This window comes from Notolabrus celidotus, chromosome 22 (genome assembly GCF_009762535.1).
Source record: "Notolabrus celidotus isolate fNotCel1 chromosome 22, fNotCel1.pri, whole genome shotgun sequence".
Taxonomy (NCBI): domain Eukaryota; kingdom Metazoa; phylum Chordata; class Actinopteri; order Labriformes; family Labridae; genus Notolabrus; species Notolabrus celidotus.
This window is the reverse complement of record NC_048293.1, coordinates 4,622,089-4,649,584: the sequence shown is the minus strand read 5'-3', so window position 1 is coordinate 4,649,584 and position 27,496 is coordinate 4,622,089. Positions and strand designations below refer to the sequence as shown.

General features: G+C 40.8%; 1 protein-coding gene across 1 annotated transcript in view; it reads right to left on the bottom strand.

Annotated features, from left to right (window-relative positions):
• Positions 1 to 27,496, bottom strand: part of stag1a (stromal antigen 1a) — a 66,950-nt gene that overhangs the window by 16,373 nt on the left and 23,081 nt on the right. Inside the window, exons 2-4 of the mRNA XM_034674821.1 lie at positions 733 to 955; positions 278 to 398; positions 16 to 171 (exon numbers count right to left, since the gene is read on the bottom strand). Coding sequence (XP_034530712.1) covers positions 16 to 171; positions 278 to 398; positions 733 to 761 — 306 coding nt within the window. The 5' untranslated portion in view covers positions 762 to 955. The remainder of the gene's footprint in view (positions 1 to 15; positions 172 to 277; positions 399 to 732; positions 956 to 27,496) is intronic.

The window sequence follows — 27,496 nt, the reverse complement described above, 5'->3', positions numbered from 1 at the left end:
TCATCATTCCCTCACCTGCATGGCACTCTTTCCCAGTTTGACCACTTCAAACAGAGTGACGGGGTCTCCTCCGTCTCCATTATGTTGAGCCACACCGTTGGCTTTCCCTCGTCCTCGCGTGACGCCTGCTGCCTTTTCTGTCGGTGCCTTCCGAGGCTTCTTATTGGCCGTCTGCAGGGAAAGAGATTTCAGTTACAACAGGAGAAAAACTCAAAGAACTCAAATCACTCATACGCACACAAAACAAACAGAAACCCCAAAGTCTCATCAGTCTTACCGTGGTTTGTTTTCCAGGCCTCCCTCTCTTCTTCTTGCCTTTCACCTCTGGATCCTCCATCTCGCTCATGCTCATACTCAGGCCCACTGCGTCTGTCGCCCCAGACTCATTAGACGAGTCCCTGTGAGGGTCAAAATACAGAAGAAGTGAGACTCAAATACTTTTATTCACTTGCAAAGCAAATACAATCACAAATAATGTTCTTCACAGCAACCCAGAGTTGTTTTTTTTTGGACTCCCTCACTTGTGTTTTGAAGATTTGAGCAGAATAAATGTGAGTCACTCACAAACGTAGGTTTCTAAAGTTTGATTAAGGACCACAGAGGGGACATCAATTACGCCCACTCTTAAACACTCACAGTGATTTAGAGGAAGAACATATTTTCAGAGTATCTATTTAAGGTTTTCTGCTCTGCTCTAATAGTATGTCATTTGCTTGTCTTGTCGACACTCACTGCAGGACGGGGAGCTCTGAGGTGATCATCCTGACGACGTGGGTGGCGGTTGGAGTGTTTAACTCTGTTTGTGTTTGTGTGTTTGTCTTCTGGCTCAAGGATGGAGGTAGGAGGTGGTCGGCTCCGCTCGGGGGGGAAAGTTCAGGAAAGGGCAGGGAGGAGAGGCTCCGGGACAGACGGATGGACTGCACTCGACTTGCTGGCACTTAACTCTCTTCACCTCCTGGAGGAAAACAAAGAGACGATGGTTAGTTAGGCTTACGGTTCAAAACAAAATATTAATGCAGGTTGAGTTTGTTCTGCATGTTTGCATTCATAACAAAAGGAAGGCTTGAAACACATTAAGAATGCCAGGGAAGAGTTGTTAAATAAAGCTGTGACAGATAACTGCCCTCGGTGTCAGCGAGTGCCCTTTGACGGATGTGTCACATCTGTTAAATGTCACTGAGAGCAGAAAGAGACACTTCAATCCTTCACTCTGGTTGATCAGACCCTGGAGGTAAAAACGGGGAGAGGAGGACACCAACTGGCCACTTTGAGAACTACAATGGCAAAATATTGAGGGAGAAATTGTGCTGAGGAGTGATCTTTTCAGCAAGAAAAGGCAATAAATGTGAGATTTTTACTTAAGTGCATAAAAAGAAAAGTTCCTCTTATAAACAAGGGGGAGGAATGCTTAAAATGTGACATCACAGTGTTTGAAACTTTGTAAAATTATAACTATGTTGTGATAAAGATGTTCTGATTGAAAATGAATTTGACACTAAGGGAAAAATGTAAAAAAAAAACACAGAGAAAAACTGGAAATTAAGATTTTCAGGCTCCTCTCCTGGAGTGTTAAACATCCCCAGCTTCAAGGTATGATGCAAACTCAGTGAAACAATCCCAGAATGCCTTGCAGGAAAAGCTAAGAGGGAGAGTACTTTCTCATTTGTTTGACTGACAGCTTAGTTAATTACAACATTAGTTACTGACCTGTTCATATGCTAATGAGAGCAAAGGGCAGAGCAGGGAGCAATGCCGCTCTTCACCACTAGGGGCAGTATGATCCACAAAGTCCTCAGCCTAAAGTCTTTCTCTAAACAGCTTAATTGAGTTTTGACAGACGGGAGGTGAGCGTGGAAAAATCATTTAGCATCCATTGAACCCACAGCTTAGTCCTAGTCCCGCTTTATGCATCTGTAATGTGGTTTTGAGGACCTATTTTTCCCCTGAGTGTGTGTGAGTGTATACGTGTGTGTTTGAAAGTAGGTCTGGGCAACAGTAGGGGGCAGGCTAAGAGAGTGTGTATTTAAATACAGTCTTCCACACAGTGTTTGTACTGAGGAATAACACGGGCAGGAGAGCTCACTGTTTCACTACATTGGAGCCGCACACACACACACACACACACACACACTCATACACATCTGGATTGTATTCTCGCGCCGTCAGGTGAGCAAACAGTGTGAGGCTGTGAGAACGAGACTTCACACTAACACAGGGTTTGAGTCATTCTAACCACAGAGTCTATTCTTAAAGTCAGTGAAGGTGTCTCACAGGAAGGATGATAAAACTACGAGTTAGACTTTATCACACTTCTGAGCTCAAACTTCAAAAAGGCCGAGCCCGCTGAGGCACAGGGGGAGTTAATAGCTGGGATTTGACCTGCTTTCATGCACATGAGCTCCTCATTGATTTTGGCGCTTGATATTCCTGCAGCACAGACGTTAAACCTACAGAAGGGAAAGGATTCTGCTGACATGAGTGCTCATATAGTGACGGAGATAATCCTGGACATCTGTGGCGCTGCATTTTTAACAGGCTTGGACGGACGAGGTAGAAATGTCAAGTTGCATGATGCCAAGGAACGAATCCACCTACTTTGGAAATCTGTGTGTAACCTGGAGACTTTTCTGCACAGAGAAGATCTCATCAGGATGTGTCACAGATGTGTTCAGTCTCAAGGGATGCAAACATCTGATTCTTAAATTTAACCTAATGTTTCCAGAACGTCAAATTGTGGGGCAGGCAGGAGCAAAGAACACTTCTTTTTGCACATGTCGTCAACAAAGAGTTAAAAAGATGAATAAAGAGGAACAAGCTGCACACCATATGTAACACTTTTCCTCTTCTCAGATTTAAATCCGATTTAAAGCTTTAATCCTTTTTAAACAAACTTCCCACAGGAGATTGTTCGCCTAATCCTATTTAAATTAATCTAAAAATGAATCCATAAAGCTGGAGCATTTATCCTTTTTACAACTGTAAACCAAAGCTGCTGACTTTCTTTTTTTATACGTTCATTTATGGGCTTTCAAGCTTTTATTGGAGGACAGAGCAGTGGATAGAGAAGGAAACTGGGAGAGAGTGACAAGTGGTAAAGGAGCGCATGACTCTAGCCTCTGTACACGGGGCGCACCACTAGCCACTAGGCCAGATCAGAGCCCCAGCTCCTTGTCATCATCATCAGAGTATTCATATTGCAGGACATATCCTGTGTGGCAAAAGGTGTTTCTGTACCTTTTTTCATCTTTTGACATCATTTCAATGCCCTTACACACTCTGGCTTTTTGATTTTAGAGATATAAGCATTTGAAGTGTTAGAAATAACATCCCACTAAGAAAAAATACTGATGCTGGTACTTTTGTCACTATAGAAGACGGAACAACAATCTCAATTTCAGATTGAAAGAAATCGTGTCATAGCATTAGACCTTGAAATCATCTCCTCAAAAAACATGACTGTGGTTAGTATCCGCCACTATTGCTGCTGACAAAGTTGATATCAGAAGCCCCGCCTCTTTTGATTTTGATTGGTCAGCGATGGAGAAGGGACATTGATGAGTAGGTTTATTACTGAGAGCACTGTGAGCGCATTGATGTAAATCAGCAGATGCTGGGGCGCCTTTGGACTAGTGGTCTGAGTGCAAGCCCCATATAAAGAGCAAGCAGCAACCTCCGGTCTAAAAATATGAGTCCAATGCGGAAGTGCTAAAAACTGCAGTTCATGGAGGATCCGCTTGAGGCCGGAAGTACCGGAAACCACATAGACACCAATTCAAAGAAGATGATCTTTACAGCAGAAATAAACATGTTTACAGCCTGGTACAAAAGACGAGTGTAGCTCATTTCTCGATCGGCACACACTGTACGGGGGGTGAATTATTCTATAACGTGTTAATTTCAAAGATTTTGAGATTACAAGTCTTCCAATGAGAGGCACAGCTGACCTGATTGACAGGTGGTAACACTGTAGCTGTTGGCTAGGACTTAAAGCCTGCCTCTTTACGTCACACTGGCTTGACAGCAGTAATACGGCTGCCACCGCCGATTGGCCTCAAAACAGCGCTTCAGAAACAGATGGGTGACATCACGGATACTACGTCCATTATTTATACAGTCTATGATCCAGAGGCTGTAGTCTCTGTTGCAGCGGTCGCAGGTTAGACTCCCGGCCTCTACAATTCACTGCATGTCTCCCCCCTCTCTCTGCTCCCCATATTTCCTGTATCTTTCCACCTGTCCTTTCCAATAAAGGCAAAAAGGCACCAAAAACATGACTTTTTACATGTTTTTTTAATAAGCTGATGCTGAGGGTGTGCGTCAGCAGGTGCTGCCAATGCATAAACACTATCAGTGGACACAGGCCCTTAAAAAATTAATAAAAACTGTCAAAAGTATGTTAAACAACCATGGACCTTTCATTAGATGCCAAAAAAAAAATATTTGATTAAAGTTATGTAGCATAAAACACTGCATTCAATAATTCAAATGCAACTTTTAAAAGTCTACAATAGCATTTATTTAGATAACTAAAATTCAATCTACACGCAAACTTACAAAAAACTGTATAACAACTGCCACGTAATGACCAGTTTCACAGCAGCTGCAGTACACACAGGTAGCCAAACAGACACTTACTGTCCTCACTCTGGCTGTTATGTGCTCTATAAAGTCTTCCCACTACGACTGGGGACACAAACAAACAGAGGATTATGACCAGGGACACAGATGTGATCTAACAAACAAGCCAACAGAACTCCAGCGGAGGTAAACAAGGTGAGCACAAAATATCTGAAGGTCTGGACAGATTCTATTAAAAGACAAACCTATGTGAGAAAAACTCTTCTTATACTTGTGAAGAAGCAGAGAGAAGAAAATGACCAAATATGCTCAATTTAACGCTTCATTTAGTCTGCAAATTAGCCCGAATGACTTTAATTTGAAGATGAATCCCTTTAAAAACTCTTCAGAGAGCCGTCTGAATTATCAGGAAGTGTTAAAGACACAGAGGTGCAAACTGTATTTGAAGAGCTTTAATGTTCTACTGACACTTGAGGGAGCTAATCAGAAACACGACTCTAAAAATAATAAGAACCAGATCAAAACAGAGACGGCAAAGTGATTTAAAGTGACAGCGCTGCAGCTTCACATGACGGATTGACTGTTATGTAATCTCATCACTGTCCTGCCCGCTAACTCTCCCCCACGCTGGGGGAAACCACCCCCCCCTCCCCCTCCCCCTCCCCTCTATCATCCCTCTGTACTTCACAAACTGTTATATCTCAGCTGTTTGCTCCCGTTTTTTTACCCATCATGCCTCTGCTGTGTCCCCCTTTCATCATCAGATTATCTTTCTCCGGAGGGACAGAAGCCAACTTCATCGGAATCATCTTGTCTGAATTTGATTTATTTTCTTCTTTCTTAGTCCTCCTGAGCTAAACAGAAAAAGGGGAAAATGTGTGTGTGTGTGTGTGTGTGTGTGTGTGTGTGTGTGTGTGTGTGTGTGTGTGTGTGTGTGTGTGTGAATGTGTGTGTAAAAGCTGGGAGCAAGCCTGACCAATTATTATCGACCAACAACTACATAATCCTTAGTGCGCGCTTTGGCTTCCCTCATTTTCTCGATACACTGACACTTTATCTTTCTCACACTCACACTCACAGACACACACTCACAGACACACACTTACAGACACACACTCACAGACACTCACAGACACACACTCACAGACACACACACACACACACACACACACACACACACTCACAGATTGTAGCAGTCTCTTTAGGAGTCTATGAATAATTTGCAGTGAGTCTCCTGAACTGTTCTTCAGTTTTTGTGGACAGAATAAAAGATGCCAACTGCATCACTTCACACTTTTTCGGGGGCTTTTTCTCACTTTTATTCTTAAATTCACTCCAATGACGACGTCCACCAAATAAAAAAATCCTAATTTTAAAAGAATGTCATGAAACTGATCGAGTCGACTAATGAATTATGAATGCAAAGATACTTTTTCATGTATGTTTGGTAGCCTGTCGCTGCTCTCTGACAGCTCTGAAAACAAACTGTGTTGTCAGTTATGTTTAACATGTGTTTATGTTGGTTCAAGTGTCCCGTTTTGTCTGGAGAGCAGTCCAAAGTACAAAAAGATGTGACACACGTTCACAGAAGTACAAGAAAACCCACAAGAGGACAGGACAAGTTAAAAGTTGCTTTTTTTCTTCAATTCAAGACGAACCAGTAAGTTAAAGCTGCTTTCAAAACTGCACAAAATCTCCAGATTCTATTGTTCGGGCTGCATGTGTGAACTGAAACTACCTAAAGCAGCAGCAGCAATTTTACACCGCATTTTATCTACACTTTTTCCTACAAGCCCCCTCATCAAAATAAGGCAAGCTGGAGTGAACTGATACATGAACATAGCAGGTGAAAGTCAAGAAAATTCACTCTAACGGTGTAGAGCAGGCATGTCCAAAGTACGGCCCGGGGGCCAATTGCGGCCTGAGGTCCATTTATTTATGCCCCCCAAGCTTCCATCTTAAATTGTGTTATTTATAGCACAGAAATTAATCACCTTCTGAATCATCTGGACATTTGCAGTTTATTTCAAGCGCACAAACAAAACTAAAGTCAATCCAGGAACGTCTCAAAAAGCTTCATATGGACTACCTCTCTAAAGCCAAAGCTCTGGGAATTTTTCAAGGCGGCAATAAAGAAGAAACACAAGAACTCTTAAAGCTGACAGGTTTTCAAATTAATGTTTTCATCATGATGTGAAAATGTTCTTGATGAACACTTAAAGTTCAGAAGACACAAAAGAGGACACAAGACAAGAACAAAATTATGAAATTGTACAGAAAAGGCAGAATTAGGTGCATAAAAAATGTTCAGAACTCAGGAAAATAATTATTTTGTTCTTAAAATGTTGTCTGCTGGTCAGAACAGTCTTAAAAACAACATGAAAAAGAAGTGTGATGAAATCCAGATCATGATCCTGCCATAGGAAAATAATGATACAATATTTTTTCCCACATGTCCCGACCCTAATGAAAAACATTTTTCCCTAGAAGAAGATAACGTTTGCTAATCTTTACATGGTACTTCCTAGTTACTGTTTTATGGAGAAAACATTTAAAATAATTGTTATTAAATAGATATTTCATATATAACTTTTAGGATTCCAAAGTCTCAGTAGGAGTCACTGGCCCTGGGGTATTCTGACAACATCATATGTGGCCCTCTTTGAAAAAAGTTTGGACACCCCTGGTGTAGAGTGACGACATCCTTGACACTGAGTGGAGTTTTTCCTGCTTCATTCTCTTCACTGCTCGCCTCAGCTATCAGTTTTATGTTTTCTTCTGTTGTGCTTGTACTGCAGAAACGTCCTTGTACTCAATCTAGTAATATAAATAAAGAAAGAGTCACCATTAAGGAGGAAAATTCCTCCTGCATGCGTGACCCAGTGGTCCCTCCACTTAAATCAAACAGAGTAAGGAGAGTTGCGACAGCGCTTCCAACTGAGATAATCACTTGTTGTGAGATGTAACGTATAAAGGAAAGTTCCTTAAATGATCTTACAATATCTGGAGATCATGAGTGAAATAGGCTTTAGAGAAGTTTGTGTATTATGACAAAAGAGGATGGGAAATTGGAGCTTCAAACTCTAACAAAAACCAGGGCACCTGAACGTCCCAGCAGCAAAGTGCGCCCCATGTACAGAGACTGTAGTCCTTACTGCAGCAGTCCCTGGTTTAACTACGGGCCACAAACCTTTGCTCTATGTCATCCCTCACTCTCTGCTTCCCACATTTCCTGTCTCTCTTCCACCTTTCTATTTAACAAGGAAAAGGAAAGGAAATGCCCCAAAAATAACTTTAAAAAAATGACAAATATCAACTCTGTGCACATACAGGTTTAAAACTTGGGTAGATATAATAATACTCGTTCACTCAAGATCACTTAAGCATGGTCTTGATTGAAGTTTAAGAATATAAATTAGTATTGCAAACAATTAAAAGTGAATCTAAGAGTTTAAATAATAATTTTTTCATTTCATTTGGACATTAAAAAGATGAGTTGGATAGACTCTGTTTCAGCGACAGTTCATCATTGTGCAAGCGCTGCAGTTTTTACTAGTGCAAGGAAGAAAAGGTAATAAAAGAGGAACCCTGGTCAGCTCATTACACCACAGAGCTGCAGGTAAGAAGTGCAAACCTCCGAAACATCATTAGGATTGGCACACATTTTAACGAGGCGCACTGTCACAAAGTAGACTCTGCTTTTACTATTTTAAATATATATATATATATATATATATATATATATATAGAAAGAGAGTTCCACTGTGATAGAAAATTTGACTAGGCCAAGGTAGAACCCGCACAATATCACAGCCATTTAAAATTCAACGTATGCAATCTGATACTCAACAACTGAAAACAGAGGGAATATGCTTTGGCACATGACTCAAATAAGGACAAGATTTAATCACCACTTCCTTTATGAGGTTTTGAGGTTGGACGTGTGTGAATATAACTTTTGCTGATTATTTCTGCATCTTGCTGTTTTTAATTTGGGGGGATTTTAACACCTTATTTGGAAGCAAGACAGTGGATAGAGTGGAGAGTGGGGAAAGAGTTGAACTGACCTGTTTGAGGACTATAGCCTCTGTACATGGGGCGCACCACTTAGCTAAACTGGTGACACTTGTAGATTATTTTATGTCCAGTGAGCATAAGGGATGGGCAATGATTTTTGAATAATCAAATATTCGTTCACTTTGTAAAAATTGAAAAGTTACTTCAAATATTTTCTCATTTTAAAAGTACAACTTTTCATTGTTTATACCGGGGCCTGGTTGTAATACGGTATTCCCGCCAGACGGTGGCTACAGAGCGTCTTAAAGCTGTTTGCTAACCGCTTTAAATAAAAGAAGAATGCTAACTGCATTAAATAGCAAAAGAAGAAGAAAACATTAGCAGCTATTTTTCTCCGTTTCTGAATCTCACACTACTACACACGTATTTCCAGAGACCGAGCACCGCTGTAAAATGTAAACACACACACGCTATGCCACTTCACAGAAACACCGACGTAAAGATGGAGACAGATGCTGCCCGCTACTACACAAACGGGCTGTTAATGGGACAGGTGTGTGTGTGTGTGTGTGTGTGTGTGTGTGTGTGTGTGTGTGTGTGTGTGTGTGTGTGTCGGGGGGGATTATTCGAATAATCGTCGAATAGATGCCAATAATTAGCGAACAGTATTTTGGCTTGAAATGCCCATCCCTAATGTGCATTTAAAGAACTAGACATTTCCTCAGCTCTACCAAAACTAAGGGTACAATAATAACATCGTCCAGACCAGCTCCTGCTCAGGGAAATTATATCTGAAAATACCTTAAATCCAATCAGAGCATTTGACCTGAAACAGTACAAGGCAGGTCTATTGCTCTCACTGAATAACCCAGGTGTCAAACATGCGGCCCGCGGGCCAAAACTGGTTCCAATCCGGCCCGCAGAACGACTTTGCAATGTGAAAAAATAACAGAGAAGACATTAACTTCAATTTTTCAATAAAAGTAACCAGTATTTCAAATTTGTCCTCTGAGGGTCGCATACACTTATAGTGCTGCTGGAGCCCACCTGAAAGACGCTTTTTCTTCTGGACTTTTTTTTCTCAAAGTGAGAAAATAGATGACTTGCTGTTTGCATAATCCAGTTGAGACTCATAAAGACTTTTTAGAGCACTATAAGATGATCCACTAACTACTAACACTAGCACTACACCCCTGCATACAACACTGTCCAGCAAGCAAACTGTTCCTGCTGGAGCTGAGGGGTCCAAAATAATCAACTTTACCTTCTTCATTAATATAATCTATCTGTTCTTTTGCTGTAAACATTACACTCTGTGTCAGGTGAATGGGTAACCTGTGTGTTTGGTGTGTTCGCAGCAGGTTTCAGGGCTTAAAGAGGAAAATATTCAGCCCCACTATGAGACTCATCATGGCAAAAAATACAACAGCTGTTTCTTTAAAAAGATAGTTCATGTAATGTGAACATTTTTAGAATGTACTTGTACTTTTTTGCACTATAACAAAGGGGAAACATTTGGAGTTTTCATTATTTATAGGTTATTATGTTGTGATTTTACTGGTCTGGCCCACTTCAGATCAACTTGGGCTGTATGTGGCCCCTGAACTGAAATTAGTTTGACGCCCCTGGAATGACCTCTCTTCACACAGTCACAGCAGTCGACCTGATTCTTCTAAAAACAGAGTACACACTGTCGGCCGGTGTCTGTTTGGAGGTCGGCCTCCCTGCTTGAAGGATTTCAAAACATTTACAGTGACGGTGCAGGTGGTGGGACAGACTATGTTTGTGTCTGTGCACTCCATTTCAAAAGCATATTGACTCTACAAGGGGAGCAGGATCTCTATAAAACTTCACCAAGGTGAATATAATAATCGTTGCATAAATATTTAGTCAGAATAATAAAAGTTTATGGAGCCGTTTCTAAAGGAAGACTGAGCCAGCAGAACGTTGGTGGGGTTTATTGGAGAACAGTGAGAGCTAACGGCCATATAAAATCAAATGTGTTTGGAAGAAAGTGTGTGGTGTGCAGGCTGTTTTTGCTTTGACACAAAGTTTTTATAGCCACTTCGATATGCGCCAAAAACTGAACATATTTTTAGGGAAAGAACTTGATTTGGTTTGTTTTTGGAAAAATAAGCAACAACAGAAAAAACAGGTGGTTTTGAATCAGTTTAAAGAAAAGAAGGAACTTTCTCAGTGTTATTTACTTCACTATGTTCAAACACTCACACGCCTGGCACCAAAAATACTCTAAACCCTTATGTGGCACTTTGACTATTTTAATAAAAGGCTGAGAAATTCATTTAGAGATAAGATATTCAGAGTGAAACTGCTGCCACTGATCTTAAACAGACACTCTGGGGGAAAGTCGGATCAGTTTTAAGTGCTGCTTCAGAGGCTGTAAAACAAACCCTCATGTGTTAACTATCTCTGCTGCGTGTGTGTGTGTGCGTGTGAGTGTAAGTGTGTGTGTGAGTGTGTGTGCGTCTACTTAAGAGAGAGCGTAAGGCAGAGAGACAACGAGTGAGCATCTGAGAACCACTTAACATGCATGACATGTTCTCTAGGAGGCAGGCCGGCGTTGCTATAGCAACTGGCGTGGGTCATAAGCCCGGCGGTGATGGCAGATTTGATTGGCTGAGTGGAGACAGGAGGGACCACGGTGAGAGAGAGAGGGGGGGGCGTGAAACAGAACGGTACCAGTTACAGATCCAATCAGGGCCCCCTTAAATCTGACTTCCACACTCTGACAGGACTCCTGCAGAGTGAGAGAAATGTTTAAATGGAAATGAGTTTCTCTCAGACTGAGACAGATCTGTTGCTGTCCACTCAAATATGTTAGATATCAGGCTAAGATGAGCTGATGTTACCATTCAGATAATGTTTTAAGCTAGTACCGCTAACTTTGTAGCTGAGTAGTGTCCATGGAACAAATGTGTGGATTAAAGTGTCAACTAGGGTTGCAAAATTCCATGAATTTTCAAAGTTGGAAACTTTCCATGGGAATTAACAGGAATTTATGAGAAAAAAACATGAACCAGGAATTGATTCAATTGAAGGTTTGCTCTTAATAGAGAACTGAAATATAGTTTAGGAAAATATATTTTAGCACAATCCTGACTAAAACAACCAGATTTCATGCAGTTACAGTTGAATATTTATGCTATTCCTCAATCACATGCACATAGCACACTGCTGACTGCAGGGCTATTGAGGCCACGCCCCCTTTCATGCTCTTTTCATTTAACATTTTGAATGGAACTTTGTTGGGATTGCATTTTTGTTAATTTTTGAATTGGTTGGGTCGGGGGGATGAGTAATATTTTACTCAACATTCATGTTTTTGTTCTTCAATAAAATAATCGATTGTTCAATAAAATATTTAACGCTTGATAAAGTTCTACTTACAAATAAATATTTTTTAATTGTATTATTTTGGATGGATGTCTGCTTATAAAAAATTCTAATATTTATGCTTGGATATGATACTTTTCCATTAAATTACCCTCAGTTCCTAGTTAATTCCCATATTTCCCATAGAAAGTAACCCATTTGGAATTTTTTCCAAAATTCCCCAGCTTAACTTCCCATGCAACCCTAGTATTCATACTTGAAGAACCCCTCACTGCTAACTTCTCTGATTAATATGCACATTCTGAACTAACTACACAACTAATAACTAACTCTCCGAAAACTTTTCGGGTGACAAATGAGTGTGATTTTTTCTCAAGTCCAACTTCTATGCCATGCTAGAATGCAAGAGGACTGCTCTGTATGAGAAAAAAAACAGCATGTGTGATTGCATTATTCAGATTTGCAATAACAGTAATCAGTAGGCATAGTAGAAAGTGCACATTAACCTAATCTCTCAATTTCAATGTCTATCTGCTGCCTTCATGTTTTACACAATGTAAGGGATACCTGGAGAAGTTTGCACTTCACCAGAACTTTGTTTGTTGTTTAGAAGGAGTTATTTGCAGCATCAGCACCTGACATTAATGCTGTCTTCTTCTTCTTCTTTTGCCAATTAATGGTAGTATTTAATGGCAAACAGCTTTTAATTCAAGATGTAAGATTAGTCACATGAAGTATAGAAATAATATAACATAAATAAACCTGATTTACTGAATATTCAAAAACTATCAGGCCGCCGTTTGCCTAGCGGTCTGGGCACGTGCTCCATGTACGGAGGCTGTAGTCCTCATTGAAGAGGTCGCAGGTTCTATTCCAGCCTCGACCATTTGCTGCATGTCCTCCCCCACTCTCTACTCCCTGAATTTCCTGTCTCTCTTCAGCTGTCCTATCAAATAAAGGCAAAAATGCCCTAAAAAATGTACTGAAAAGTTTAAAAATAAAAATAAAAAATCATGACCCATCCCATCCCAACACCTATGCTTGCAACACACTCAAAACAAATCCAAAATGCAGTTTTTCATTACTATTTAATCAGCACAAATACATTAGCGGGTAGCCCATAGTTTCATCTGACTGCATGAAACATTAAGGATGTATGCATGTTATGGACTAAATGTTTAAACATCATCTCTCTTGCTCATTGGCACCAGAATCGGTCTAAGGAATTATCAATAATTGTATCAATACTGCCCCAAAATGTTGGTCATAAGATGTGTCTAAGCTGTAGGGTAGCAACCTGATGTAGCTCCAGTTAATGGCTACTGCTATAATGCCATTAAACTGACATGAAAGAGGACGTTAACCTGCAAGGAGGACCGAAGGCAAGTGGTGCTAGCTCTGCTAACTCAAGCCAAAGCAATTATGCTGACTCTGTGATCCTGAGGCCAGCTGTATCAGATACTTTGTGACAGATATTGATTGCTGCGTGAGGGTTTTCTAAGCTTTGGACCTGCGGCTAACTTTCTGTTTAAATTAGCCACATTGAACATCCCTAATCAAACAGTGTAATAGCATGGCCATTATGCCCAGGGCTCTGTTTGCACGCTGAGTGAGAAAGCATTGCTGCTTTACAAAAAACAACTAACTTTTGCCTGAACTCCACAAGACCATGAATAAGGCCCTCCAATGACCAATCAAAGACGTGCAGGTGAACACTCCCAGGACCTTACTGTATGGAAAGAGGTCTAGGGTTGCAAAGGGGTGGAACATTTCTGGTAAATTAACGAAAGGTTTCAGGTAAATTTCCACAGGAAGTTAAGATGGGGAATTTTGGAAATATTCCAAATTGGAAACTTTACATGGGAATTCATGGGAATTAACTGGAAATTGAGGGTAATTTAATAGAAAGGTATCATATCCAAGCATAAATATTTGTTTTGTTATAAGCAGACATCCATCCAAAATAGAAATCCTGTGTGCTTCATGTGATGGACGTAGTCTCAATAGCCCTGCAGTAAGCAATGTGCTATGTGCATGGGATTGAGGAATAGCAGAGATATTCAACTGTACTTGCATGAAATCTGGTTGTTTTAGTCAGGATTATGCTTAAATATATTTTCACGAACTACATTTAAGTTCACTATTAATAGCCAACCTTCAATTTAGTAAATTCCTGGATTATTCCCATTTTTCCCATAAATTCCTGTTAATTCCCAAGGAAAGTTTCCAACTTTGAAAATTCCCTAAAGAGTTCTATATTATAATTTTTGCAGTGTTTACAACTGATAAGCTTTAAATCTCTTTGATCCTTCACCAAACTGCTCTCCTTTATTGTTTTATTGTCTAAACGGTACCTGAACAATACGCCCCCAACAATGCGGCTCCTTGCATATTTGAAAACAGACCTGTTACACCCCCTGAGGCAACAAACAAGTCGGAAAAAATAACACACACAGCCCCCTCATTGGTTTCAACAACACCTCGACACAGAGTAGTCTGGCAAGTAAAAGAAAGCACAGAGCTGCTCAGCGAGAAAAAAGTTCAACTTTTCCTCAACACAAGGGAGCATTATCAAGAGAAGTGCTGCTTGTCATTTGAATATTTCTGCTCTTCAAAGAATAAAATTCACTGACTCATCACTGCTGCCTAAAACAACAGCTATCATGTCATCAGGCCCTTTATGTGTTTATTACACACATTATGCTTTCTGCTGAAGAGTGTTTCTGTGGTGGTATAAATAGGCTCTAAATCTCCACCAAAATTATCACATTTAGCAGAGAAAAGGAGAATGTCTTTGACTTTAAAATAGAGATATGGTCCTTTAGTGGTAGCACCTTTTGCAGGACAGAACAGTAACTAGAGCCAAACTTCTGTCATCGGGCTTTATCACCAAGTCAATTGTAACAGAATTATGTTACAGTGCAATAAAAGCATGCTGCGGCCTGATATGTACGACGCGTGCAGCAGGTGATGAAATGATGCAATGAAAATCAATGGGTGTTATTCAGAGTAATAAATCAATTCCCATGCCAGGGCCTGCCATGGTGAGAAAGCCAAAAAAGCCTTCACAGAGAAGCAGGAAAGCTGGCCGTGTATATACCTCTCACCAGAGCTGATGCTTTTTCATGGTCAGTCCGTGCTTTCAAACTGTGAGGAAATTGATTTCTTTCTTTTTGGTCCAAAAAGGGTAAAGGGGAAATATTCTGCCGTTTGTCATGTGTTTCAAATATTACTTTTGAAAGGTTGCTCCTGGTGGTGGAGAAGGAAGATGAGTGATTATTGAGAGGAAAATTGTATCATTTAGCAAATTCTAATTTACATACAACAAGAGGGGAGCTGGTTAAATATATCCTTACTACTGTTTATTATTTCACCCATTTCTGTTGTTTTCTGTCTCTCTGTTCTTTTGTGAAGCACTTTAGGCTGCATGTTTGTATGTATGAAAGGTGCTATATAAATAAAGTTGAGTTGAGATCACTCAGTAAATTTCTAATTGAATGTTAAACAATAGAGTGCGAGGAAAAGGAAGTCTTGTCTGGAAGCTAACTGCTGGCTACACGGAGAAGTTTTCCATCATTTCCTGAAACATATGTTGTCATCATGCGACAGCCAATGGTTTCAGAGATTGCACAATCAGGGACTGATTCATCATCTGGACTGTCAAATGTAAAGCATCAACTGTGAAGAAGTGTCATAAAAATGTCTTTGTGTCCACTCATCAACAGTCCCAAACTCAAACACTCTTCACTCTCTCTTACAGGAAGGAGAAACGTAGAAAAGTTGAACACAAAAACAATATCAAAGGGGGAACAATTTCCTGTGGATTGACAGATTTGACAACCTAGCATCAAAACTTTACACCAAAAACACAGACGACGAGGAAGAAGGTCAGGTGATGCAGCAAGACTTGTAATTGTGTGTTATTTTACGGACCCTTCAAGGAATTCATTTCTTCATGCTTCTACAAGGAGATCAGAGAGTGCAGGGTCATATTGAGTGCACAACAGGCTCAACACATTTACTAGCTACGTGCACAAATGGCATGATATTAATATACAGTCATTACATACAACATATACTTATTGGAACAACTTAAAGGTATCACATGTAGGACTGAAAAACCAACAAGAATGGGAAGACTGCTTCCGCTTGTGTTCTATCTGTAAGAGCTGGCCTTGCAAATATTCTCCTGTAAACTCTGCTTGAACACACACACACTCACACACCACAAACACACCTTTCCATAGCTGCGGTCCCTGCTGGCCAGTTCTTCTGACAACTGTAACCTGTACTGCATCTGCTCTAATTAGCCATTATCTCTGGAGACGCATTGTAGCGCAAGCCTTATGCATCTGCACAGCATTGAGACTTTTTCCAGCACTAATAACACCACCAGAGAAAGGACTGCAAAAGAAGGATGGTTGCCCAGATACTGTACGTGTCCTCGTATGTATATATATACATGCTGCCGTCAATAAAGCTAATCGAGACTGGCGTGCTATTTCTGTCTCTGCAGTCAATACTTGACGATATGAGGCGGTGATCATGCATTGGTGAGTGAAGCCGAGTGTTAACACTTCCCACTGGGCCAACTGTGAGAGGGGTATGTAAATGTATGACGCAGGATTGGGACACAAAACAAAGATATACATAACATGATAATGACTTGTAAGATTGGAAATACCATCACATCAAAGGATGGTGAGTGTCATCTTCATGCTCATTAGTTTGATCCTCTGTGCTGAGGCTGAACTGACAAGCCAGCTGTTTGCAAGTCAATCCCTTTATAGCAGTGTTAGTTAATTAGCTTGTTTTTACAGTGTTTTTGTAGCTTCAGGTAGAAGGTGGTAGGGCTGGCGATAATGATATTTATTAGGGATGCACCGAAATGAAAATTCTTGGCCGAAACCGAAAAGCAAAAATGAGGAAACCGAAACACTGGAATAAATTATTCCGCCAATTATGAGAAGGGAAACCGGGGACAGTTGTAACATTTCCCTCCTTGGATTTGAGATTAAGCCATGCATTTTCTGTTTGTGTTGCACAGGCATTTTCTAGGTCACTTACTAGCAGACACTTGAAGCTAGTTTGTATAGTAGTTTGAACACACTGGGTAAAAAGAGCTCAAAGTTATAGACAGAAATGTCCAAAATGTTACAACTGTCCCCGGTCTCCTCTAGCATTGCATGTATGGCTCTGACTGTGTGCTAACCTCACTAAAATCAAGGATATCATTGAACATATCACACAACGAGAGTGCATGCCCCTCATCTGGTTTAGAGAGTCCTTTTTTCTGCGCTCTATTATCCGTCTCCAAGCGGGTTATCCGCATCCTGGATCATTTCTCGTATGCGCTGCTTTATTCCCACATTCAAGTAATGATCTTTATAACGTGGATCAAGTACAGTCGCAATGAAGTGCAGAGGATCCCAATAGATCTCAGTGAAACGTGTGCTGACAGACTCTAAGAGTATACTTTTCATTGTTTTCACTCCATGGTGCATCTCAACCTCTTTAGAAGACGCTTTAGTGCTGCAGTTAAAGGAAGAACGGATGCAGACATGTTGGCCCTTATCCAGACAACCGCGTACTGGCCGCGGTTTTTGCTTGTGTCATCACTACATACTGTTTCGGTCGTGTTGTTTCGGAGATAAAAGTCCTTCGGCCGAAAACTGAAAATGCAGGTTTGGGCCATTTCATCTGCACATTTTTGGAGGCCAAACTTTCTCCGTGCATCCCTAGATATAATTTTTCTCAAGATAAATATAACAACCGTAACCCTTAGTAATCTTAAAGGGGAGTGCACTGTTCAACACAATGCTCTACTAAACTGATACACAGAATACAATTTGATATATTTTTGGTGGAAATTTAAATCAAATTATGCAAATTAACTCAACCTGAGAAAATTAAGAATCTACAAACTAAAACTTCACAAAAAATCTCACCTTACACAAAAGACCTGCTTCCTGTTCGCACCATCAGAAATGATGGATTCAAGAAGTTTATCAGAAAACTAAATCCACACACAAACTAACAAACTGTCTGGTTTCTTCAACTTTCACTCAGGACCAAAAATCTGCCTTTAAATTCAAATGCAACACTTATTTAGTATTCATCATGATCACTATTGATAGGGAATAGTGTATTGTGATAACATCATTTTCAACATTGCCCAGCTCTAGAAGGTGGTTTCTAACACAAAGAGAGTACAGCTCTGCATGAAGGCAGTGTCAAAAAGAATTTATATGTTCATTACACAGCAGGAAAAATCAACACTATGCAGACGATGCTGAAATATTGAACATTTCAGAAGAATATATTCAGAACTGAAGTCTGCATGGGAAGTTTAAACTGAGGAAGTGTACTTTGTAAACCAGGATGAGGAAGGAAGTTGTTTCATATTCCATTCAGTTTCAGTGCAGCTCACTTCATGAAACCCTTTACTGTGTGTATATTTCAGAAATCTACTCTCAGACGTGTGGTTTTTAAATTCTGAAATAACAAGAGAAGTCCCTTTAATTTTATCCCTGAGTACTCTCAAATTTCCCCAGTAGCGGACTTGATAGCTTCAAGAAACATAAAAATAGCCTTTAATGAAGTGAGAATGATTATCTGTAGTTCCAGCATGACCCATTTAAAAAGTTATAGTCTACAGCGTTTCTTACGATTGTCTGCATCAGTTTCTCTCCATAGAACGGCTCGACTCCACATGTTTTGGTGCTTTTTTCCAGTTTCATATCCCGCTACAGATTGGAATTGATCCATTATAATTTTTATGTCAACAGATTGTGAAGAATGTAGCCTAAACTGAAGTAATGACTTGGATTTGTTCTTTTGTCCATCTAAAGGTTGAAACAACAAAGAGCTTGTATTTACTATCACACCTACATGACAAAAAGAAGCACCCAAGCCTTCCCAAGAACCAAGAGCTGGAGAGTATCTGGTACTAGACTGAAATCCTTATTTTAATGCAAGACACATCACATTTACATTGATTTTGTGACAGATCATTAAAGCTGTACCCTCAGTGTACAGTCATGGCCAAAAGTTTTGAGAATGACACAAATATTACATTTTCACAAAGTCTGCTGCTTCAGGGTTTTTAGGTGTTTTTGTCAGATGTTTCTATGGTATAATGAAATACAATTAGAAGCATTTCATAAGTATCAAAAGCTTTTATTGAGAATTACACAGAATTCATGAAATAAGTCAATATTTGCAGTGTTGACCCTTCTTTTTCAAGACCTCTGCAATTCTCCCTGGCATGCTGTCAATCAACTTCTGGACCAAATCCTGACTGATGGCAGTCCATTCTTGCATAATCAATGCTTGGAGTTTGTCAAAATTTGTGGGTTTTTGATTGTCCACTCACCTCTTGAGGATTGACCACAAGTTCTCAATGGGATTAAGACCTGGGGAGTTTCCTGGCCAAGGGCCCAAAATCTTAATGTTTTGTTCCCCGAGCCATTTTGTTATGACTTTTGCTTTATGGCAAGGTGCTCCATCATGCTGGAAAAGGCATTCTTCATCTCCAAACTGCCCTTGGATGGTTGGGAGAAGTTGCTCTCGGAGGACGTTCTGGTACCATTCTTTATTCATGGCTGTGTTTTTAGGCAAGATTGTGAGAGAGCCCACTCCCTTGACCAAAAAGCAACCCCACACATGAATGGTCTCAGGATGCTTCACTGTTGGCAAGAGACAGGACTGATGGTAGCGCTCACCTCGTCTTCTCCGAACAAGCCTTCCTCCAGATGCCCCAAACAATGGGAAAGGGGATTCATCAGAGAAAATGACTTTACCCCAGTCCTCAGCAGTCCAGTCCCTGTACCTTCTGCAGAATATCAGTCTGTCCCTGATGTTTTTACTGGAGAGAAGTGGCTTCTTTGCTGCCCTCCTTGACACCAGGCCTTCCTCCAAAAGTCTTCGCCTCACTGTGCGTGCAGATGCACTCACACCTGCCTGCTGCCATTCCTGAGCAAGCTCTGCACTGGTGGTGGCCCGATCCCTCAGCTGTAACACCTTCAGGAGACGGTCCTGGCGCTTGCTGGACTTTCTTGGGCGCCCTGGAGCCTGTTTGGCAACAATTGAACCTCTCTCCTTGAAGTTCTTGATAATTCGATAGACGGTTGACTGAGGTGCAATCTTATTCGCTGCTATAAACTTCCCTGTTTGTGCAATGCAATGATGGCTGCACGTGTTTCCTTGCAGGTAACCATGGCTAACAGATGAGGAACAATGGTGTCATGCACCATCTTCCTTTTAAAGTGTCCAGTCACTCAATCATGACAGATTGATCGCCAGCCTTGTCCTCATCAACACCCACACCTGTGTTAATGTGTGTGACACCTGTGTGTCATTGAAATGATGTTAGCTGGTCATTTTGTGGCAGGGCTGAAATGCAGTGGAAATGTGTTTTTGGTGATAAAGTTCATTTTCAAGGCAAAGAGGGACTTTGCAATTAATTGCAGTTGAGCTGATCACTCCTCATAACATTCTGGAGTATATGCAAATTGCCATTATAAAAACTGAAACAGCAGACTTTGTGAAAATGAATAGTTGTGTCATTCTCAAAACTTTTGGCCATGACTGTAGCTATGCTTCTCTGCTGATTTGATCTCAAACATGTCCGCAACTTGTCAACTGGCCATGGTGTGGCTTTGTGAGCTGCCATTGTTAAAAAATATGGGTCAACTGCCAGACATATTTGTGTTCACAATTAGAGGTTTGCTTTACAACTGGCTGGTTTGTGCAGGATGTCCTGGACACAACCAGTGGTCTACCGGCTCACCTCATGAGGAGCCTTAGTTGACATGATGCCATAAAAAGATGCCAAGTGAAGTCCATAACATTTATCAACGGGTAACCACAAAAGTGAAGGTTCAAAGCAGGTAAGAAAGTTCAACTGTGTGCATATTAGGAATGAGCATTTCAAGCCAAAATACTATTTGATAATCATTGGCTTCTCATAGACGATTATTCGAATAAATATTCAAAGTAACTCTTTGATTTTTACTTAGTAAACAAATATTCAAAAACCATGGCCCATCCCTAGTGCATATTAACCTTATTCAGACATTTATAGGGATACCACAGCACTCATCGTGACACTGGGGCTGTGACACATAACGCTAAACTGGTCTGTCTGGTCACCTTTGGTAAGCTAACCTACAGTAATAAATCAGAGTTTACGAAGTTCTGACATTGTAACGTTACTTTGAAAATTGTACGTTGTCTACAAATCAATACATGACAAAGTAAAGTTGTGTCAGAAAGATCTGTATTCATTCATTTGCCTCAACAGCAAATGCAAGCTTCGCCAAGAATTACATCTTCATGGAAGCGGAAGATGGTGCTCATGGGAAATGCAGTCCGTATCCCAGAAAAGCACTACCGATTTTCTCCAAAGGGGTCGCCAGAATCAACACAATATTTAAACTCCTCACGGTGCCATATTGTGCAATTTTTAGCTAAACGTACAGTGTGTGGAAAACGGAATACTTTGGGATATCTAGAGAACACTGCTCACCCCTCCTGTCCGTTAAGCTACGGTGGCCTTTGAGGACAAAAAGGATAAGTATGATCCTCAATTAGTCAAGTTTCTCCCATCGAAAATATCGATACCTACTCTCTTCTTCTTCGTCTTCCAACCAATGCATTTCACATAGCCAATCACTAAATACAAAAACATGTATGTTGCTAGCTTGTCCGTTCTGTGCTACAGTAGAAACATGGTGTGCAAGATAGCGGTTTCTTTATGTCTTATGTAGGTATAAAAGGCTCATTCTAAGTTAACAAAAACAAAATATTTTTTTACAATTCAGGTGATTACACACTCAAGGTAACATACTGATGAATATTTTATTCCATTTACCAAGTCTGTTCTGCTAAATGCTGCTAAACATCACACACTGCACCTTTAATATAAACAACTAAGTGTTCATCAGGTGTTAAGCAATGGGAGGTCAAGAAAAAAAGATTTCTGTAGCACTTCTTAGCTAAAGAAATGTTTTATAGCTCAAAAATGTGAGAGACAAAATGTTAAATATTTGATTGAAAGAGAGCAGTCACACTCAGATAGCAACACGACTGCTTGCCACGGGGAGTGTTCCCTCACTGTCTCCTTAAATTTGCTTCAGCTCTTCAAATACACAAAATAAAACACTTGATGTGACTTAAATAAGCTCTGTAGAGATTCTACCCTGACCCCAAACAAACACACAGAGGGAAAAGGCAGTGAAATCCCTGTCCTACTACAAGCTGTAACAGAGTACAAACAACTCCGTTACACCACTCTGTCACTTAATGAACTGTTTCAAGTCCACCATTATCAAAACAAGACACAGCTCAAAGAGATAAGAAAAGAGGAAACCAGAGCACTATTATTTCCTCTTTGTATCACAGCCACAGTGAATGTATTGCCCTGCCAAGCCCTGACTGACTGACACCAGCTAAAGCTGCTTAACTTTGTCTCTGCACACCACAGCCGCCGACTCTCTGAGCTGATCTCATATTGAGCTTTGGCTGGAGTACATCAACTTTTTCACCTTCCCCTCTCCTTGTGTGGCTGCATTCAAAGTGGTCTTAATAACTGTTTTCATGAGCTCAGTGGTTAAAATGTGAAAGAAAGCCTTCTTCTGTAAAATATAGATGTTAAGCACTTGACTTTACTAGGTTGGTTTCCGTAGCAACATGGCCAATACCAGACCTCAAGTGATGTAATTTTCCGACGGCCATTTACAAGATTATTCATTCAATATTTCATTACTCTCTCATAAAAGGGTTTATTTTGACAGTCTCTGCCTGTGAAGGATTTGACCCGAATCCTCCTGAGCTGTTATCTGTGACTATAAACCACGCTTTTATCTCCTCTCCTGGCGGGCACACTGTGGTCTCCTCTGTACACTTTTACCACCGCACTTTATGACAGCGGGAGAGGTGTCTCCACTCTTCAATCACTCCTGGCTTTCGTCCCTGCGGAGAACTGCAGCAGTGTCATGGTTTGAACCCTGAGCGCCTGAGGGCAGTGGACCGGTTTAACCCTGATGGATTTAAATGGATTCAACTTGAAGCTATGAGAACCTGCTGGCCTCGGGGATCATCCTGTGACTGAAAAAACATGAAGGTTTATCCTCCAGACTGCAGGTTGAAGTGATACGCTGGCCTTAAAGCATCACCAACTCGCTCTGTGTTTTGTTCTGACCCATCTGACTGTATTGATTTATAATATTCCTGCCTCTGAGTGCAGCATGCAATGATAGAAAGTCAGTTTGTGTTACTTAAATACATTGGAATCTGTCTGAATGAATTGGTGTTTTCAGCGAGCACCATGGAGGTGAAACCTTGCAGCAGACAAGAAGAAAGTGTGTAACTGTCTAATCCTCTTGGTAAGCTGTCAAACAGCCCGCAGACATCCTCACTACGTGTTGTTAAGTAAATCACAGCAGCTCAAAGTATGAAGAACAGCAGGCTGAGCTGAAGAAGGATTCAAGGACAGTAATCACTGCTTAACTCGGATATTTACAAGTAAAACCCACAAAGTTATCAATGATACGCCAACATCTAGGTATTCTGTGCTTCAATCAGATCCAAGCAGCAACCTCCGGTCTCAAAATATGAAGCCCATGTGGAAGTGTTATAAACTGCAGTTCATCGAGAATCCACTTGAGGCTGGCTGCAGAAACACCGGAAACCACATAGACACCCATTCAAAAAAGACGATCTTTGCAGCATTAATAAACATGTTTACAGCCTGGTTCAAAAAACGGCTTGGCTCTACGTAGCTAATTTCTCTATCAGCACACACTGTACGGGGGTGATTTTTTTTCTACTGCAACGGTTCAGAAGATATTAAGATTACGAGTTTTTGCCCAAATAAGGACATGACTGACTTGACTCCCGGACGGGAACACATAGCTGTTGGCTAAGAGGCTCAAACTCCGCCTCTTTACGTCACATTCTGCCTGGTTGAGTTCCCCATTTCCAATATGGCTGCCACTGACGATTGGCTTCAAAACAGCTCTCAGGAACAGATGGGTGACATCACGGATACTACGTCCATATTTATACAGTCTATGCTTCGATCCCATAGTTGAGATGGGGATCGGTACATCCCAGACTATCAATGCTATTATAGGCTGAGCTAAACTACTGTACTTGTAGCTAGCATGATGGCGAAAACAGATGGTACTAGAAAGAGCTACACAGCTGCATAGAAACTACACTTTGTGGAATTTGCTGAATCTAATAGAAGTCTTTACACAGGTAGACAGTCTAAACCAGGGGTCAGCAACCTTTAACACTCAAAGAGCCATTTGGACTCAGTCTCCACAATAAAGAAAACACCAGGAGCCACAAATCCTTTTTGACATCTAAAGAGAAGATAACAGTGCATATATTGTTTTTCTACTTTTATGCTATGTATAAAAAACTGTAGTGTGTTGCTTATGAAATCAATGAAGTGCTGCAGGGAAACTGAAATTTTATTTCTGTATACAAAGAAAACATTTTAAACATTTTAAACTCTGGGGGGAAAAAAGACACAGTGGAAAGGTTTATGTTATTAAAAGCCGAACTTAAATTATCCATCGGCAAAACAAAAACGCTGTGTGCCGTCATCCTTCGTGTACCAGAGCGTGTAGCAGAGTGTCGACCTAAATTGAATTTTTTATTTTTAAAAGCGCACTATTTCATTGAGCAATATAAAATACATATTAGTATTATAATGTTACAAGTTCACAATAATCTTCAAATTTATAATTACAATTTAAAAAAACTAACAAACAATAATAGAATACACTTGAATTGATTACTCATCATTTATTTTCCAAAGCCACAGTGAGCCAAGGATGAAAGAGACGCAGGTTGCTGACCCCTGGTCTAAATCTTTTTCCCAGAGTAAGCCCACCAGAAACAGGCTGTCTCATATCCTGATGCAATTTACCATAAAATCTGTAATATAAGTTGCACTGGTATAATGGTGCATTAAATTGGTTTGTTAGATCGGTTTCTAACACCCACTTCTTGTGAAATGGTGCGAGACAGAGTAGACCAGCCAGGTGGTGACTGATCATAATTATACAGAGTACCTGCATCTACAATCCAAGATGTGCGTGAGAGAATTTCAACCTGATTCTGAAGTATTTAAAGATTGCATTCCTCTGCAAAGAAATCATAAACTTGTGACCTCAAAATAATGTTTTTCTAACCACTTTAACAGCCACGCTCAGGTTTTAAATTATGGACTCTATTGAATAAACTGGCCAAGGTCGTGTGCATTATGCTTGTAAGACTCAGTGAGAAGCTGTAAGCTGTGACATAAATATAATTAAGGGAGGGTGCTCACTCACTCATTCAGTGCAATGACTTAGCAGCTCTGTGAACAGTCTGCACTGGCTGTAACTGACACATGATGCACTTCTATAATTGAATATAATAATATAGTGCCTGTCATCACAAACCACTGGAGGAAAAAACGGGTAAATCTGAGGATGTTTAGGTTGTACAAAACACTCCAGCCTTTGGCCAACCTCCAGTCAGCAGTTCAGCTCTGAATCAGCTGCTCGGTGTTCACATTCGGAGGCTGCAGGGCCAACGAGGTGCAACAGAATGATTAGTAAAACATGCCATCTTTAAATATTTCAGACACCCCAGACCTCTCCGCTTGTTAAACTGAGCACAAGCTATGTTTTGGCTTATGATGCTCCAGCCAGGAGTCCTGCTGTATCAGACACAGTGGTGCTTAGTTTACATGCTGGTATCTGATTGAAAAAAAAACCCCAGCAGATCTGCAAAATACATCAAAGGAGAAAGGGGGAAATACTACAGGAGGACAAATACTACTTAATCCTGTTATAGTGTGAGATGTGTAGAAAGATGCTGTGATACTCTCTGGGGGAGAAACTGTTTTTCACTTGTACTGCATTGACTCTGACCACTTTGTATTACTTTAAAAGGTCAGTGACTGTTTTACTCTCATTTAAAAGGCAGCCAGTATGCTCTGCACCAAGCTATTGTAAATAAGCTACCACAAGTTCTCAACACCAGATTGCAAGACTTTTAACACTTGGATGTAGAGCTGGGCGATAAAACAATAACGATAATTATCGTGATATCATTTTTCTCAATATAAATTTTACAAATGTAGGATAAAACGTTGATATATTTAAACGTGTAATTACGGGGCGCTGGTGGCCTAGCGGTCTACGCGCACCACATACAGAGGCTACAGTCCTTGTTGCAGAGGTCGCTGGTTCGACTCCCGGACGCGTCCATTTCCTGCATGTCTTCCCCCCACTCTCTACTCCCCACATTTCCTGTCTCTCTCCAGCTGTCCTATCAAATAAAGGCAAAAAAGCCCTAAAATATATCTTTAAAAAAAACCTGTGTAATTACACCCCCCAACCACTGGAAATGGATGGGGCGCTAGTGTGTCTTAAATACTAGTTCCCACCCAACATTAAACAGAAGTCGGCATGGAACAACCAATCATGTCGCAGGGTGAGAGGCAGGCGGGGCTTAAAGATGTTTGGACATTCGTAAATACAGTGGAGACGAGCGACAGCGACTCTGAAAAAAATGCAAAACTTAACAGCTCCAAGCAGAGTGAAAACATGGTCGACAAGAAAGCCTGTTTAAACTTCAGTAGTTAAGATACTTTAGCTATTTCCTCAACTCCTAAATCCCAGATGCAAGCTTACAAACCGTCTAGCCTCCTCGCTAACAACTAGTGTGCCCCCATAGACTGTATACATATGGACGTAGTATCTGTGACGTCACCCGTCTGTTTCTGAAGCGCTGTTTTGAGGCCAATCGTCAGCAGCAGCCATATTGCTGCTTTTGAGTTAGTGTGGCGGGCTTTGAGCCTCCTAGCCAACAGTTACAGTGTTCCCGCCTGTCAATCAAGTCAGCTGTGCCTCTCATAATGGAAATTCGTAATCTTAATATCTTTGAAATTGCTGTGTTGTGTAAAAAATTCAACCCCTGTACAGTGTGTGCCGATCGAGAAATGAACTATCCAGACTACACTCGTCTTTTGTACCAGGCTGTAAACATGATCGTCTTTTTTGAATTGGTGTGTAATGTGGTTTCCGGTACATCCGGAGCCAGCCTCAAGCGGACACTCGAAGAACTGCAGTTTTTAACACTTCCACATTGGACTCATATTTTTAGACCAGAGGTTGCCGCTTGGGTGCCCCCCATCAGTCAAGTCAGCCTGGTCTTAATTATGCAAAACTCTTAACCTTATAATACTGTCAAAACGTATGTGTTATAACCATAGACTGTAAATAAAAATGGACAGCGTTGCTCCGCCTCTTCCCGTTGTACGGTTCTGAAGCCAAAAAATCCCTCTCCTGGTCGCAGCCATTGTGCAGCCAGAGCCTGTGAAGCCACTGTAATAAGCTCCGCCCTACAGCGTAACGTCACAAGACGCTGTGTGTCCTTTGAAGTTTTGTTCTACGCCGGCTGTGAATCAAAGGAAACCCGGAAGTAAAACCCCATTTTTTAACCTCTAATAACTAACGAAAAAGAAACTGTTCAGGAAAAA